General features: G+C 46.3%; 1 protein-coding gene across 11 annotated transcripts in view; it reads left to right on the forward strand.

The window, feature by feature from the left end:
* Positions 1-17225, forward strand: part of AFF3 (ALF transcription elongation factor 3) — a 632195-nt gene that overhangs the window by 33147 nt on the left and 581823 nt on the right. For 3 of the 11 annotated variants that reach the window (XM_086327946.1, XM_086327947.1, XM_086327949.1), the window contains exons 1-2: positions 11662-12355; positions 12853-12978. In XM_086327946.1, coding sequence (XP_086184072.1) covers positions 12237-12355; positions 12853-12978 — 245 coding nt within the window. In that variant the 5' untranslated portion in view covers positions 11662-12236. Of the gene's footprint in view, positions 1-11661; positions 12356-12611; positions 12706-12852; positions 12979-17225 lie in introns of those variants that run through there. The other 8 variants (XM_086327948.1, XM_086327951.1, XM_086327950.1 and 5 more) reach the window with 7 other exon arrangements.

Below are 17225 nucleotides of genomic sequence, written 5' to 3' on the forward strand. Positions count from 1 at the left end.
TGTTAACTAGATAATCCCACATGTTTGGAAGCAAAGAAATATGCTTCTAAGTGACTAGCATGTTAAAGAAGGAATCACAATGGAAATTAGAAAATACTTTGAGCTAAATGATAATGACAGTTCTATACATCAAAGCTTATAGAATGCAGCTAAATGTGCTTACATGAAAACATGTAGCACTAAATACATATATTAGAAGAGAAGGAAGACCAACTACCAGAGCCAAGCATCCAACTCAAGAAATTCAGAAGAAAACAGCAAATCAAAATAAAATAAATTAGAATGAAGGAAATGATGAAGATGAGAGTAGAAATGAATGAGGTAGAAAAGAGGAATCAAAACAGACAAAAGGCCGTTCTGTGAAAATAATAAAATTGAGTGCTGGTGATATTGACTTAAAGAGAGAGAGAGAGAGAAACCATAAATATGCAATGTAAGCAATGAAAAGGGGAATAACTACAGACCCTACAGCTACTAAAAAGACAACAAATAGGGAAACATCATGAATATGCCACTCAATTTGAAGTTTTTCATGATTTCCATGATATCTTTGTAGAAGCAAGCAACTTACCAAAATTGACAGAAAGTAGACTTAAAACTGTTAAAAATCAAATCCATAATTAAAATTTTTCCTTCGGAGAAATGTCTAAGCTCAGATGACTTACTAGTGAATGCCACTAAATTCTTAAAGAAGAAATCATTCCAAGATTACACCATCTTTCCCAGAGAATAAAAAGAAAAAGAGGTACATGTCCCCAGTTCGTTCCCAAGGGCTTTCTTAGCAAAAGCTAACGAGCTCACTTCAAAACAGGAAAATTTTACTCACTTACTCATGACCATTGGTGCAGAAATTCCCCTCCCCCACAAAAAATAGCACATTGAATCTATAGCAAGTAATGTATTACCACCGAGTTTTTACTCCACGAATACAAGGCTGGTTTGACTTTTGAAAATCAATGTAATTCACTACATTAACCATCAATAGAAAAAAAATGTCAGATAATACAACAGGCCAAAGAAAACATTTTATAAATTTCAGCTACAACTCATGATTTCAACAAACAACAAAAATTAATAGCTATAAGGTTAACAAAGTAGGAATAAGTGGAAAATTCCCTAATCTGATAAAGGATCTACTAAAAAAACCCTAGTTTGAAATAAGGAATAAGACAAGGATGCCCACCATTACTGTTTCTACTCAACATTGTAGTTAAAATTCTAGCTGGTAAGTTGAGAAAAGAAATAAAGGTGTAAGGATTGCAGTGGTTGGGAAAACGCCATCCCTAAATCACATGATGATGTTGCTGAATTATCATGTACATAGGAAATAAAGCTACAGACAAATTATTAGAATAAATAGGTTAGTTTAATCAAAGGAAAAAATCTAACACATGATATGCAAGATCTCTATGGACATGAATATGAAACATTACTGATCTAAATAAAGGGAAATCTAAATAATCGGAGTAATGTAGTATGTTCAGGTATCAGAAGACAGTATTATTGATGTATTAGTTCTCCAAACAGATCTATATATTCGAAGCATTTTCTGTAAAAATGATAAGAGGATTTTTGTGTGAGTGTGCATGTAATTTGAAAAGTTGATTCTGAAGCAATGATGAAAAACCAAGAACTAGGAATAGAAGAATGTCTTAAGGAAGAACAAGGTGAGGGTAGCTGCCTCTAGGAGCCATCAAAGTTTATTATAAAGCTGTAGTTATTCAAAGTGTGCACCTGGCCCAAAGAGAGACAAATAGGTCTGGAAATGACAGGGTTACCACAGAAAAAGGCCTGAACCAGGGCCGGAAGAGATGCCTCTGGGCCACTTGTGTGATGGCTTCCCTTGATTCAGAGGCTCTTCAAACTCTCCCTGGTGATTCTAATCTGCAACTGGGTTTAAAAATCATCTCGCCCAACACACACACACACTCACCTCTTTTTTCCTAAGCTTGGATGAGCATTGCAGGTTTTTATTTAAAACTTGCTGGGTATATCATATCATAAAAAATTCTGAAATCCCATTTACATTTTCTGTCTTTGCCCCAAACTCTACTCCCTTAAGCTGCATTCCTTCCACCTCTAGCCAAGCTCTTCATTTCTTCCTGTACTCCTATTATTACTATTTTCTTTTGGAGAACAATTTCCTCCTTCCCTCAGTTTCCCTAACAGCTCTATCGTCCCTTGCCTAGCCAACAGAAGCCTTTGTGAGGACTCACTTATAAATTGAAAGTACTTTTTCTGGCTGCACTGTGCAGCATGCAGGATCCGACCAGGGATTAAACCCATGCCCTCTGCAGTGGTAACTGACAGCCTTAACCCCTGGACCACTAGAGACGTCCTGAGACTACTTTTAATTTAAGATCTCCCCATCACATGTTGCTGTGCATGGCTCGGATTATCTTCCTTTGAATGTTTTCAGTACTGTGGTGCAGACTGTCCTCCCCATGTGCTGCTCAACCAGCCTTGTGATGCAGCTTCCCAACACTCACCCCATTAGTGACAAGGTGCCCTTCAGCACCACTACTTCAGCAACCCTGGCTTTGTGGGCTGTGACCTCGGCAGTGACACAAGGCCCCACACTTAGAAGGGTCCTGCACTTGGGTTAATACTCTCCTCTCATCATCTTGAAATTCTTCATCATTTATGAACAAGAGGCTCCACATTTTCAGTTTGCTCTGGGCCCTGCAGATGATGTGGTCAACCCTGTGCCGCAGGAAGGGCTTGCTCGATTTTATAGCAAAAAAAAAAAAAGCCTCCGAGCTGAGTGCTCTGTGCAATACTTTCTCTGGTTTCTCAGAAACCATTTCCTCTTTTCGATTCTCAGTTATCCCCCTGGGTTAGCAGCTGGGTGTATGCGCGCTGCTTTACTGAATCTCTGATGTTCATTTCCTGCCCACTTACAGTGTTTTCACAACAGCCGAACAGGCGCTTCACCACCTGGCCCTAATCTCTTGCCCTGGCCTTGGCGCCTTTTTCTTCTGCTTTTGCTCCCACCCTGAACATGACATGCAGACTGCTCCAGCCCTCCTTCCCAAAGCAACACTTTAATGACACAGAACCTCCTCTGTCACCAGAATGTGACGTGCATCTTGCCTTTGTGCTCCATCCTGTGCTTTTCCTTCTGCCTGGAATGCTTTTCATCATTTCCAGCTACACTTTGACTCTCGTTCCTTTAGACCCAACCCACATGTTAGCTTCTGCATTACGAGAGCCTCAGACAGGACTCATTACCCCCTTGGTCCTGCTCCGATAGCTTTGAAGGCATACCTGTGTCATAGCAGGTGATTCAGCGTGGCACACAGACCTCTTCCATCCTCTGCCACACACCTTATTCTGGATGAGTCAGTTCTTGACTTAGAATATGAGTCAGTCATTTTTTCTAGAAGATCTCCCTGAGTACTTGCACTTCCCTAGACATACGGCTAATCATCTTATAATATAATCGCTCCTTTTTTTTTTTAAGCTATTTGTTTATTTATTTGGTCTTCCCAGGTGGCACTAGTGGTAAAGAATCCACCTGTCAATGCAGGAGATGCAAGAGACATGGGTTTGATCCTTGGGTTGGGAAGATCCCTGGAGAAGGAAATGGCAACCCACTCGAATACTCTTGCCTGAGAAAAATCCCATGGACAGATGAGCCTGGCAGGCTACAGTCCATGGGACCACAAAGAGTCAGACATGACTGAGCAGAAGGACATTTATTTATTTGGTTGCAGTAGGTCTTAGTTGTGGCAATGAAGGATTTTTAGTTGCAGTATGTGGGATCTAGTTCCCTGACCAGGGATCGAACCTGGACCCCCTGCATCGGGAGTACGGAGTTCTAGCCATTAGACCACCAGGGAAGTCTCTCTCCTTATTTCTTAATCCACTGCTTGGCATGTACTGGATGCTTAATAATGTTTGTTTGGTTAAAAAAATATATACATATATATCTGAAATGGTTTATGTGCTCATTCAGAGTATTGTCTTGGGTCCTGAGCCCAAGACCTGGGCTTGGTTAAGTAACCCCATCCTTGACTTGAGGTCGCATCCTTCAGAGAAGGATAACAGAGATGACAGTGTGGGGATCTGGGCTGCCACTCACTTGGGCCCAAAAGGATGAATTTCCCTTTATGCTGTAATAAACTTCATATTGTTGTCTAGAGAGTGACAGAAAGTAATGTTAAATTCATAAAAATGTAACTATCTGTGCCAAGTATATGGAATTACAATATGTGTCACAGGAGAGTTGGAACTCTGGAAAAACACTGGGAACTAGCTCTTGAAAGAGCTGCTGTCTTGACGGGAGGGTGGGTCTGGCCCTGAGGCCTCCTTCCTGGCCTCGCTCGCACCCTTCTCCCAGAGTCTTGGGCCCCCATGTTCTACTTCTCATTGTGAAGCTTCCTCCTTAAAAACCCGCAGGGATGTAGCTTTCTTTTGGAAAGTTTCCTGCCTCCCTCTCTTGTAGTGGCTGTTTTCTTGCTCGTGGCTCCGCCTGCCTTTTGAAGCTCCCTTCTTCCAAGAAACCAACAACCAGGTGAAGGAAGATGGAGTTTCTTTCACCCCTGTCTACTTCCTCCTTCTTACAGACTGGCTCCCCTTCATTGTAAGGGATTCCCAGCCCAACAAGGAGCTCTCTCTGCCAAAGGTGCCAAGGAAAACTACTTGAGTTTGCAAGTAATTCCAGGTATTGAGGACCGAGAGAGGTTCAGTGGAGCTGAGCTGTAACTGAGTGCTTACTGTAAGCTGGTGAGATGCTAGGAAGTTGCAGGGAGATCAATTTGGGATTCATAAATATAAAGAAGAATGTTGTTCAGGCAGAGCTAAGCTCCATTAAAAACAGAATAGGAAGTCTTTTGAGAGTGCACTGCCCATCATTAGAAACCTTGAGTGGGCTGAACACACCAGGGCTAACAGAGAGGGAGTTCCTGCCTGGGGGTGGAGGTTAGCGAGAGAGCCTCCATGGCTCCTCCCGACTTCCAAGCTTCTACAATTTCATTATAGCGTTCTAACCTTGTAATACAGTTTATATTTCAAAATCCTGTTCTTAATTAGTTGTTTTTCTGAACTCCTTCTGAAGTAAATCAGCTTCATACAGTGGTAATTAGTTTATTGGTAGAAACAATGGCAGAGCCTAAAACATGCATATTTTTTGTATATGTGGCAAGGACACAGGAAAGGCTGACTCTTATTGTTCCTACACTATTTTCCAGAAATGAGATCTTCCAGTATCCCTATGAGGGATGTAACAGTCACTTAACCAGGTTAATAAATAACATGGAAATAAAGAAACAATTATTAATATGGAATACTAAAAAAATGCTGGAGCTGGATTAATCAGTCTTCAGACAATTGAGGCTGCGTGGGTTTCTTGTTAATTGATCTTCTTACAACTGGAGTGAACCCAGAAGGCAAGAATGCATTTAAGAGAGAAAATATAGGCTTTGCCTTTGGGGCAAGTGTGTGTGCGCACACTCAGTTGTGTCCGACTCTTTGCGACCCCATGGACTGTAGCTCACCAGGCCCCTCTGTCCATGGGACTTTCTTGGTGAGAATAATGGAGTGGGTTGCCATTTCCTTCTTCAGGGGATCTTCCCGACCCAGGGACCAAACCCCAGTCTCCTGTGTGTCTCCTGTATTGGCAGGTGGATTCTTTACCACTGAGCCACCTGGGAAGCCCTTGGGGCACATGGTCTGGGACATCTCATAGACCTTGCCATAAGGGGCCCTGTGAAGAGCACACTGGAGGGAACATGACTTCTTTATGAGCTAGGTGTAACAGTCAAAACATGATTATAGTGGCTCAGCCAAATAGAGTCTTGTTTTGTCCCCAAAAGTCTTGAGCTAGGTGGTGGTTCAAAGATGGCACAATTATGTGAAGAAACCAACAAGGGCATTGCCTCCTTTTAACTTCAGATCTGCCAACTTTAGTTTGTGAGTTTTGCCTGCAGGGTGCAAGGCAGCTCCTCTATCTCAGGCCTTCAGTTGCATTCTGGAAGAACGAAGAAAGAAGTGACCTAGAGGGTAAAAGTCTGCCTACTTCAGGAAAGTGAAACTTGCCAAGAAATTCCAGACTTATTGTAAAGTAATTAGCCTCCAATTAAAATAAATAAATTTATATTAAAAAAAAAAGAAATTCCAGCCGACTTAGGCTTATGTCTCATTGGCTTGAGCTGTGTTCCATGCCCAGTTCTTGCTGTGATAGAGACTAGAAAATATAATTATTTCATTATTGGATGGGCTCATCACTTCCCCAAACTTAGGTTTTCTTAGTAAAAAAGGGGGCAGATAGATATCGGGTAGGCAACTAGCAGTGACCGACATCACGTGTTTGTCCCAAGCTCCCAGTGAGGTACCCTGCTCTCTCTGTTTCTTCTATTTCCAGATGAGAGCACTTCTGCTATGAACTTTGAGGTTTGGAGATGCTGTTACCTGATAGACTTTGTGAGGATCTTATATTGCTGTCCTTGGCCCATCAATGTTTAACTATCAAAACATATATTTGAAATTTCTCTGTCTTTAGGACATGAGCCAGAACTGGCCCACTTGTGACCTCAGTGTCCTCTGAGGCTCTGTGGGCATCATTAGCTCTACACTTGAATGCTCTCTGGTGCCACAGAGAAGAGTCTGACATGCAGTCATGTCATGACTTCCTTACCATGTTTCCCCTCAGACCTAAGCTGCATCTCCTTCTCCTAGACGCTACTCTTGCTGTCTGTCAACACCTAACTAAACAGCAGGTGCTCCTGTTGGGAACAGGCCAACACCTTGAGATTTGTTTAAACCAAGGAGGAGGTCCTCCATTTAAACAGGAAAAGATTTATGGCTCCCCTGCTGTCCTCCAGAGATTCCTGTCTGGCAGTGCTCAGGAGGACAGCTGAAGATAGAACTCCAACATTTTAGAGCTGTCAGAGACAAAAATGTCCAACCCAGCCTTGATCACTAGATCCAATCTGTTGTTCTTTGGTTTGTAACACATAGCTGTTCTTTTTTACTCATCTGTAAAACAAAAACAATGGTAACATACCTCATGTGGTTTTAGGAGGAATACACAGAATTGATAGAATCCAGTGTATCATAATATAGAAATGTTGGCCATACTCCCAGGTAGCACTAGTGGTAAAGGACCCACCCGCCAATGCAGGAGATGCAAGAGATGCAGGTTCAATCCCTGGGTCAGAAAGATCCCCTGGAGGAGATCATCACAACCCACTCCAGTGTTCTTGCTTGGGGAATCCCATGGACAGAGAAGCCTGGTGGGCTACAGTCTGCTGCTGCTGCTACTAAGTCGCTTCAGGCGTGTCTGACTCTGTGCGACCCCATGGACTGCAGTCTACCAGGCTGCTCCATCCATGGGATTCTCCAGGCAAGAACACTGGAGTGGGTTGCCATTTCCTTCTCCAATGCATGAAAGTGGAAAGTAAAAGTGAAGTCGCGCAGTCGTGTCCGACTCTTAGTGACCCCATGGACTGCAGCCTACCAGGCTCCTCCGTCCATGGGATTTTCCAGGCAACAATACTGGAGTGGGGTGCCATTGTTGCAAAGAGTTGCATGCACACATTCTCAAAGGTTTAGAGTCCTTGAGTCTTACACGATGGTCAGTGCACATCTCAAAGAAGCAGAACAAAGAGCCAGTGGGAATATTAAATTTTAAGTCAGGACGGTTGGCTCTTGTTAGCAGTACCAAGGGATCTTCTTGTATCACAAATAATGGGATTATCCCCCAAGTAGGTCAGCATGGTGTGAAATACATGATCTATGATAGGAATGACTTTTCTGATCCACTTTTTGAATCGCCTATGCTTTTTCTGTCTGCATTTTCATTTTCAGTATACATGCTTTGTTTCTTTTTAAAAAAAAAAAATTGTGGTGAGCTTCAGACACAATAGTCTTTTGTAGCAGATGTATAAGGAGCAACTAATACCAAAAAGGATGAGATGGTTGGATGGCATCACTGACTCAATAGACATGAGTTTGAGCAAACTCCAGGTGAATGAAGGACAGGGAAGCCTGGAGTTCTGCAGTCCATGGAGTTGCAAAGAGTCGGATACAACTTTGCAACTGAATAACACCAAAGACATATATCCATAGAATTCTTATGCCGAATCAAATTTTTTTTTTAATAAAAGTAATCTTTAACTGGACTTTAATTCTACTTTAATTCTCTAAACAATGTTATAGTAGTTGTCCACATTTTGAAATTGTCTTGTTTGGTACTTGAATGGCATGAAAAATTTCCCTCTGCTTCCCTCCCTTCTCCCAAGGGTCATTTTCCCCACTCTTTTCTCTTCCCTGCCTGGCCTCTGACCTGCCCAGCTCTGCTGTTTCCACAGACTTCTGAATCTAATTAATGTCTTAGTAGATATATAAGTGAATTATGTAGGCAGGAGGATGTTGGAAACTTTGAGGAAGGTACGTTCCTTAGGGAAAACATGGTTTGTTAAAAAAAAATCCAGAAGGCTGCTCAGGGAGGGGGTAGAATGTCAGTTAAAGGTAAACTATCAGTAACATTGTTACACTCATTACATATCTGCTGCCTGATGAGCAGAGACAAGCTTAGGCACATCTCTTTTGACATCTGGGCAATAATCAGCCCTTATGGAATCCAGCTAAAGGGACAGATAGTCTGAATATGCCCCCATTGCAAACTGGCTTCAGCCACACAACTGGGGAACTGGCCTCCCCTCTCCTCCTGTCCCTTTTCTAGCCAGTTCTTAACCATTCCTGGGGAGTATGTCCTTAGATGATCTCAGAAATGACCCTGGCAGAAGGTTCTCAAACTCTCCAGAACGTGGGCAGGCAAGGGGGAGGGGCCAGAGGATACTGCCAGAGAGCCCAAGGCAGAGATGGTCCCTATGCCCCAGGTTTCCATGGAAACATAGGAGGAGTGATGACAGCCAGCACAGCCACACCATCTGCTCAGGACCTGGTGAATGATGAAAAAGATAGAAAAAGAAAGGCCCCTTAGATCCCAGGCTAGAGCCACTCTAAGATAGCAGAGAGGAAAGCCCTGGGGACTCTTGAGCTCCCAGGTGGATTAAAACTGGAGCTGTCCCGGGGGCTTGGCGTATTAGCATGTCATTTGCAAGCAGAAAGCCTAGAGGGCTGATCCTGCCATCCCTACAGACAAATACAAACATCCAAGAAGCCTCAGGAAGGAGACACAGACTGAGCGCTGGTGCCATCCGCCGTCTGGCTGAAGCAGGAGGGGGGCTGTGGTGAGCACAGTGCTGGCGGAGGTGGGGCAGGGCTCCCATCACCTTCCGGCAGGACCACCTGCACCGCTGACTTTTGGCCAGGCATATCCCTCCAGCGGAATGGTGGAATCGTAAAAGGAAAATTCCCACCTGGTCACAAAAGACCTCTGAGCTGCAGCCAGGTCTTCAGAAAAAGGCCTGAATTAATAAAGCCATGTAAGGGCTCTCTTCTCTCAATCCGTATCCAAAAGGTGATCTCAGTCGGACACCACAGACTTGTTTCTGGGTCTGTTTAGGAGGTTTCCAGTTCCAGGCTGGCAGAATGTGAGTGAGGCCCTAGCTAAGTGCCCTTGAATGCCTGCCCCACACTGAGTAGGATTCATTTCTGAATCCTTTTCCTTCAGAGATGTGGCCTAAACAAACAAACCTGACCTAGGATGCCAGCAGCCCCTCTCATGTAGCTGCCTCTCTCAGCTGCTCTCTGAAGCTGGGCACATTTGTTGAGCTTTCTGTAGTAGTGTCTCATTTATCTCCAGAGGAGAGAAGTCCCTCCAGCCTGACTGCCTTTACTCTGCACAGAAACTATATCAGCTTCATAGGAAATACCAGTTTTATTTTTATTTTTAACTTAGGTTATCTCTTATTCCTTTACAAAAAAAAAAAAAAAAACATCCTCCCTTTTAGTTCTGGCATTTGAATCCCAGGGTGTCCAAGCACCACCCTCCCCCCTCTCTTCCCCCTGCCCCTCTGACACTTTTTGGTGCTTTTTATTAAGGATTTAACATTTTGACATAAGTGACATGTGTACCAAACATACCACTGGCTGGAGGATAGTAAGAACAGCTTAATAAACCTGATAAATAATAATAAGATCACCCTATAAAGGCTCTCATTAACTGTTCTACATTTTTACCTGTGAATAATATAAATTTCTTTCCATGACAACTTAGCAAAGCTGGCATCTACTGATACAATATTATTTGAGTTTTTTCAGAAGGCCTTATTGTCCCACTGGAGACTATACACAAAAACTGGAAATAAAAGTGTTCATGTAACGTCCCCTATGTTAGAGGCCTGAGACTGAAAACATGAGCTAGTCCTGAAGAAAAAAATGCCCAGTACCCACGGTGAAATTGCTTTAGGCCCAAGTTTACCCATGTATTAGCATGAGACTCCATGTTTAAATTCAAATAGAAATCTATCTACCCATTCCTCCGTGGCTTTGGAGGGGGTGGCGAGGTCTTTTATGAGGGAACCACTCTGCCAGCTCTAGGGCTTTCTCCTTTCCCTCTTCCAGGACCCTCTATTTATCCTCAGCCTCCATGGTGAGGGCAATTTTGTATCCTGAGCTCAGGCCCAGGATGGGAGTCCCAGTAAACATGGTTCTGTTTGTTCTTCAGTCTTCCTCCATTGTATAAACAGACGTGTGGGAAGGGAAGGGAAGTCAGATCCCTGAGAAGGGTGGGAGGTCTTTCTGGAGAAGCTTCCCGGCAGGCAGCCGGCAGCCCTTAGCCCAGGAACAGGACGCTCCTCTTGTTGGGGAGTGGAACTTGCAGTTGTTCCAGAGCGGGGCTGTTTTCTTGAGCTCTCCTCCACCCTCAACAACGGCCCCCGAGCCTCCGGCCGCCGCGCAGCCTTTGTTCCTGGGAACACTGTCTGGATGCTTCAGCCATCTCACTTTTGCCAGAGCAAACATTTGCAACAAGGCTTATGCTAAGGAGACGTTGAAAAGACAGATTCCCCCCTCCCTCCCAGTCTCTCCAAATACACCCTCGACTGGGTCCTGGGAAGAGTGCTTCACATCTATGTGTTCCCCCATATTCGCATTCCCTTTGTTCCTCCTAGCCTTGTTACTACCTTCAACTAATGAGGGAGGTCTTTAGGGGCTGGGAGTTACCAGCTTGTAAAATAACAATTCTTTTCCCTCAACCCGCGTTGAGGGAAATTCCTTTCTGTCAGACTCTGCCTTCCTTTACTGTTTTACCTTCTGCACATTAGTTATGGATGCTAATAAAGGAAGGACTACATCAGAGCTGGGGGAAGGCAGCAGGGGGTTGAGCGTTTTTGTAATCCAACCCCAAACAGGAAAGAATTCTCCTTGGTCCTTTCTTCTCCTGCGTGTGCTCCAGACTTAGTTTGTTAATCCTCATTCAGAGGTCAGAGAGGTGAGGTGGGTATGATTCCTAGGCTTGCCTCCAGATGGAGGGATCCTGTGACTTAGTGCCACCCAAGGGTCTAGATTTCTGGCAGCCTCAGGCAGTGGTTCCTCTTGTCTAGAATGAACAAAAGGGGAGCGTGCCAGAAGGCTCCCTGTGGCAGGGCCTTGGGGGGTTGGGTGCAAGGGATGGGTATTACCCTGCCCTGTACTGCTCTCTCCAGGAAGTCTTTGGGAGCTTGGGCCAGGCTCCCAGCGCTGTGGCCAAGAGGACAGGAGAGTCAGGAGACAAAAGAGAGGTTCTGGGTTTTGGCCAGCTATAGAGAAACAAACAGGGCTAGGGCGCTGATGAGACGCCGGCTTCTCAGCCCTTACACAAAAGCAAGGGAGGGGGGAAGTGATCTTTAAACTCCAGGAAGTAGTAATAATAAGAAGAACTTGGTTTTTCAGGAGCTACAGTGACACTCTGTCATCCTTCTGTCAGACAGAAGACAGGGCTGGAAGTTTGCAGTCAACCCCCAGAGGCCTGTCCCCTTCCCTGAAAGAAATAGAAAGGAAATGGGTTTCCAGGGTCGGGCCAGCTGGAGCACTGGGGATGGGGGTACCTTCCTCAAACTGCAGGTCCCCTCAGAAGAGGTTTCATCCCCGATCCCCTTGATTTAACGTAACTTACTGGCTCGATATTTTAAGCGGTTTGTTTACGGCGCTACTGCAGGCTGCACCGCCAACTCGCTCCGCGCCTGGAGCCGCCAGGGCATCTCCCAGCACCCACTCAGGTCGGCAGCCGCCCCATCGCCCGGCCCACGGCGGGAGGCGCCTGGCCGGGTCAGGCGAAGACCGGACCCCCTCCAAGAAGTGTGTGCACCCGGGGGTTGAGGGGAGGCCGGGCGGGGCCGGGGCAGAAGATGCGGCAGACCCGGACTAGCTCTGCATCTCCGACCCTCCGCGCCGCCGCCCGCCCCTCGGCCGGGCTGGCCGGATCACGCCGGGCGCCCCCGGGAGGCCGGGGTCGAGGCGCGGAGCGGTACGCGGGGGTCGGGGCTGGCCGGGCGGCGCGGCCTGCTGGCTGTCGGGACCCGGGGGAGCCGCGCGGGGAGCGCAGGGGCGCGCGGGGCGGGCGCGGCGCGGGGCTCACGGCGCGCGCGCGTCTCGGCCTCGCCCGCGCACACGCGCCTCCCGGAGGAGAAAGGCGGGCGGGCGGGCGTGCTCGGAGCGGCGGCGGCTGCAGCGGGCCGGGCCGGGCCGGGCCGCCGCGAGGGCGGGAGGAGGGGCGGGCGCGGGGCGGGCGGGGTGGAGGGGAGGAGGAGGAGGCGGCGGCGGCGGCGGCGATCGCGCCGCTCTCTGCGGTGTGTGCCTGCGCGAGCCGGCGAGCGGGTGAGTGCGCTGGCCGCCGCCAGCCGCCCGGCCGGCCCCGAGGCGGGAGGGGGGCGCCGGGAGCCCCGAGCCGGGGGCGGGCGGCGGGCGGGCGGCGGCCCCTCCGGCGCGGCCGGGATGCACCTTGAGCGGCGCCTTTCGTTGCAGCGCGCGGGCGGCCCGATCCTCGGCGGCGGCGGCGACGGCGGCGACGGCGGCGGCGGCGCTGACACCTCCCACCATGGACAGCTTCGACTTAGCCCTGCTCCAGGAATGGGACCTCGAGTCGCTGTGGTGAGTCCCTGTGCCCGCCGCTTGGGCGGGCGCGAGCGGCGAGGGGAGACTGTGGCGGCCCGCGCGCCCTCACCTGGGTCGGGGGTTCGGGCGACCAGCCACCGTGGGGGCGGGGAGGGTCCGGGGCGCCCGCCGCGCCGGCTCCTTCCCGTCTCCCCCAGGGGGAGGCCTGGCCGCCCGCTTGTCTTCTCGGCCCCCTTTCCCGTCTCCTCCCCACGGTGCTGTCGGCCCCCATCCCGGGGGCCGGTGATCTGGGGAGCCAGGGGCAGAGCGCAGCCTTGATAATGCACCGATTTCTAGAATGTGTCACTAGTGCCGGGGATCCACCCCTCGGTTCCCCCACCCCGCCCCCGCACCTCTCACCTCCCTTCCCTCCATTTGCGCACCCCGTCGTTCACATCAGCGACCCCCTGGAGTTGAGGCTGCTGCCAAGTGCCCTTAGAGGATGCTCCAGCCTCCCGCCTGTCTGCGCCGGGTCCTGGCGGCCACATCCTTTCTATCTCTCCCACCCACTCCCACCCGAGACAGAAAGTGAACCCGAGGGCAGTGGGGCGAGTGCTTCTCCGTGCGGGAATTCCGGAGGCCCTGGCCTTGGGAGACTCATTTCCTCGAGGTTCGCAATCCCTTTGGGCTCTTTCTTCACACCTCGCCTGGCCACACTCCTCCTGTCCCAGCTCCAGCCCACTGGCGCCCCGTGTGTCCCTTTATTCCGCGCTGACGGCTTCCAGCTTGGGGAGCGGGCGGCCTGGCGGTAGCCCTCGGGGTTCTGTGGCTCCGGCTCCTCACATTGCGGAGCTGCTGTAGGTAAAGCGCCGCTGGAAACAGTTTAATTCTAGTTTCGGGTGTGTTAAAAATCCCATTGGCTGCTTCCACATCCCTCTTATCCACCGCCTCCCCCCATCTCCTAAATGTTTCCAACCAGCCCTATTCAGGTGGTAAAATTACTGCCTGCATATTCCTGGAGGAACTTGTGTTATGTTTAATATTTACGGAATGAACATCTGTGGAACAAGCATATTAACTGCATTCTGTTCTGCCTCTGGAAATCGCTTATTGTAGAGCTGAGGTTTGGTTCCCCCCACCCCTCCCTTTTCTTCTTTAATTCAGTAAAGAGTTCACATGTGTCTAAAACTGCAAGTGGTGTGCACATGAATATGCAGTGTGCAATTTTAAAGCTAAACTGCTATTTGATTTATAGATCATATAGATGATTTGTGGATATGTGTATGTTTCCCTTGCTTCATGCTTCCAGTGACTGCTCTGTCTAAAACCAGGTGTAACAAACTAAACTGGACACAAAGCTAGTCCATTAGCAAACAGTTTCTTATAATAGATGTGAGGATCAGCAAGTGCAGCTTGCTCTGCATAATGCTGGCACCTATAAAATACACAAGGATGGGCCCTAATGTAATAAAAGTTTTATATATTACACTGGAAACTTCAAAGAGTCAGTGTAAAAAGAATATGAAACATGTTATTACTCTATAAAAGTCGCTAATTACTGTGTTGTTGCTTCTGGGGTTTATTTCAGTCTTTCATTTATAGATACTTATTACTTTACAGGTTTACACTTTGAAATGTTGGTTTCTGGCACAAATTCAGTAGGTTTGGAGATAGAAATTGTGCTTGACTTTTGTTTTTAAAAGGCAGTTTTTCAGTCAAAGGAAAGAACTTTTTGTTTTGGTGGGTTTTTAGGCTTCTTGTCTGCTTGCTGACTCAAAACTGAAGCCCCCTTACGACTCTTACAAGGGATATTTTGAAATTATCAGTCATAATCTGTGACTTTTCCAGCACATGCCTAAGCTCTTTTTTCCTGTGCATCTTTAGTTTCTGGCTGAGTTACCTGGAGCACAGTTCCACAAAAAATGTCTGTTGAATTGACTTGAAATTTACATTAGCTACAGTACTTTTATTATTTAAAAAAATTAAAAAATAAGCGTTTTTTTTTTTTTTTAAGTTGCTGTACATGCAGTCAGAGTTTATTCAATTCATCAGTTTCTCTTTGGCTTATGAAACTGTGCAGGCTTTCTTGATTAAAACATAGTAGAACACTTTGGCTTGATTGAGGGAGCATTTCTAGTTTGCAGAGGCAGAAGTTACATCTTCTAAGAGCTTATATATTTCTGATCAGTTAAAGCGAAACCAAACTCCTTAAGTATACATTTCTAACATGGAATGGACGCTATTTTCTAACTCAGTTTTCTGGTTCACTTTTACGTTTTTCTGTTTTTAAGTTTATGGTTTACTTTTACGCTTATAGGGGACCCCAAATAACTAACATTTGAGTACTTTCTGTGGGTCAAAACATTTTCATATCCATTGTTTCCTTACTTGAATCTCATAACAGTCCCAGAAGTGGTAAGTGGTAGCAGTCCCATTCTACAGATAAGGAAGTAGAGGCCTTGAACTGTAGAATGACTTTACTGAGACCATAAAACAAATGACAGCCGAATTTTTAAACTAACATTTAACAGACACTTAGCCAGACACGCTGTAAGTACAATGCACATACTTAGCATCTTTAAACTCTATTCTAAGTACATTACATGGCTTAGCTCATTTAATTTTCACGACAACCTTAGGGAACAACCAAGTACTGTTTTTTTTTTTTTTTCCCCAAGTACTGTTTTTATTCCCAGTTTACAGATTGGGAAATTGAGGGTTGGGAAGATTAGCTGACCTGCCCAAGGTCACACATGTAGAAGTGGAGGAGCCATGTTTGAACCAAGCATTAATTTCAAAGCTCAACTTTTCTGATTTTAAATCCAGTGTATTTTCTAAAGTATTACAGATGTATTCCCATTTTATGAGGGCAGGTCTGGAATTTATTACAAAACAAAATCTTGATGAAGATTCTGGTATAATATTAAAGAAAGAGAAGATCAGATCCCTTAATTATATTAATTTAAAATTAAAGATTTGAAAACAAAATACCATGATTTAGGAAATTACATCTGCTGCCCTATTTGAATTAGCTTATAAAATGTATATAAATTTAAAATAGAGACCACTAAAAATTTCTTTCTTTAATCCCTTTTAGGAAAACACTATTATTTGGGGGCGGGGCGGGAGCGGAGAAGGTACTAAGGCAAAAGAGAATGGGATTTTAACAGTGTTTTCACTGCTGGACATCATTTTCCAATAAAACAAATTTGAGATTATTAGTTGTGACTGTGCTTTGAACCTGAGCTAGCTTAGTCTAGTGGTCACTGAAAGCATCCCCAAATGACTGTAGAGACAATATGAACTAAAGAGCTCAGTACTGTTGAATTTAATCTCCTCTGCTTCCTTGCACACCCTTTCCCCTCCTCCCCTCCCCTCCAGAAACCCCCATTCTTTTTTTTCAAGGTGGGGGGAGGGTGGAAATTTTGAACCTGAATCATCCAGACAGCAGTTTCAGTTTTTCTTTTCAGCCATACCTTAAAGTTGAGAAGGGCTGCCCTTATTCCCACTTCTACTTCCCATTTCTGGTTTGAAGCAGGAGTGGAGAGTTTGGAGCAGGTGAAGGCATGCATCCTGTGCCCAGCTCCCTAGCTTCATTCTTAGAGCTGAGTCCCTGAAGAGCTGGGGATTCAGTAAGTTTACAGGGACAGATGCCTAGAGGAGCCGAGCCCCTTCTCAAATTCCATCTCTGTCCCCTTCGTCCCCTCTTCTTCTAGTTCTCCACAAGCTTTTGATCAGCTGCTGGGCATGTACGCCATTCCTCAGGGCCTTTAAAATAAAGACCATCCCTTTGAATGGCGTAACAGTTGCTTTCATTTATTCACTTAACACATTGTATTGATCACCTCTTAAAGACAAGAGCTCGTGCTGGTTACCACAGGGAATGCAGAGAAGAGTAAAGCGTGAGTTGTGCGTGTTATTGTCTAGTGGAGATGAGACAAGTACACATGTATAAAAGGAAGGCTTCCACACTGGTGATCCCGAAGTGAAAGAAACCATATTTGGGACCAGGGTGGGTGGGTGGTGGAGGAGGGAAAGAGGAAAAATCGAGTTTTTTAAAAAAGGCTTCCGTGGAAAAGGTGGCCTTTGAACTAAGCCTTGAAAGATGAATGGGATTTTTACAGACGGTGGGGGTGGGGTATTGAGAGGACATAGCGGCATCTTGGGCAAAGAAAGAACTGGAACAAAGGCTTTCATGGTGTCTCTGAAAGATGCTTTTATGAGTCATGGTGGAATTACCTATACCAGATATTTCAAAGATTCAGAACTCTGTAATCATGAGGTGCTTTCAGTGACCGAGATAA

Source organism: Bos grunniens, chromosome 11 (genome assembly GCF_055505025.1).
Source record: "Bos grunniens cultivar Pamir isolate PY7600 chromosome 11, Bosgru_T2T1.0, whole genome shotgun sequence".
Lineage (NCBI taxonomy): Eukaryota > Metazoa > Chordata > Mammalia > Artiodactyla > Bovidae > Bos > Bos grunniens.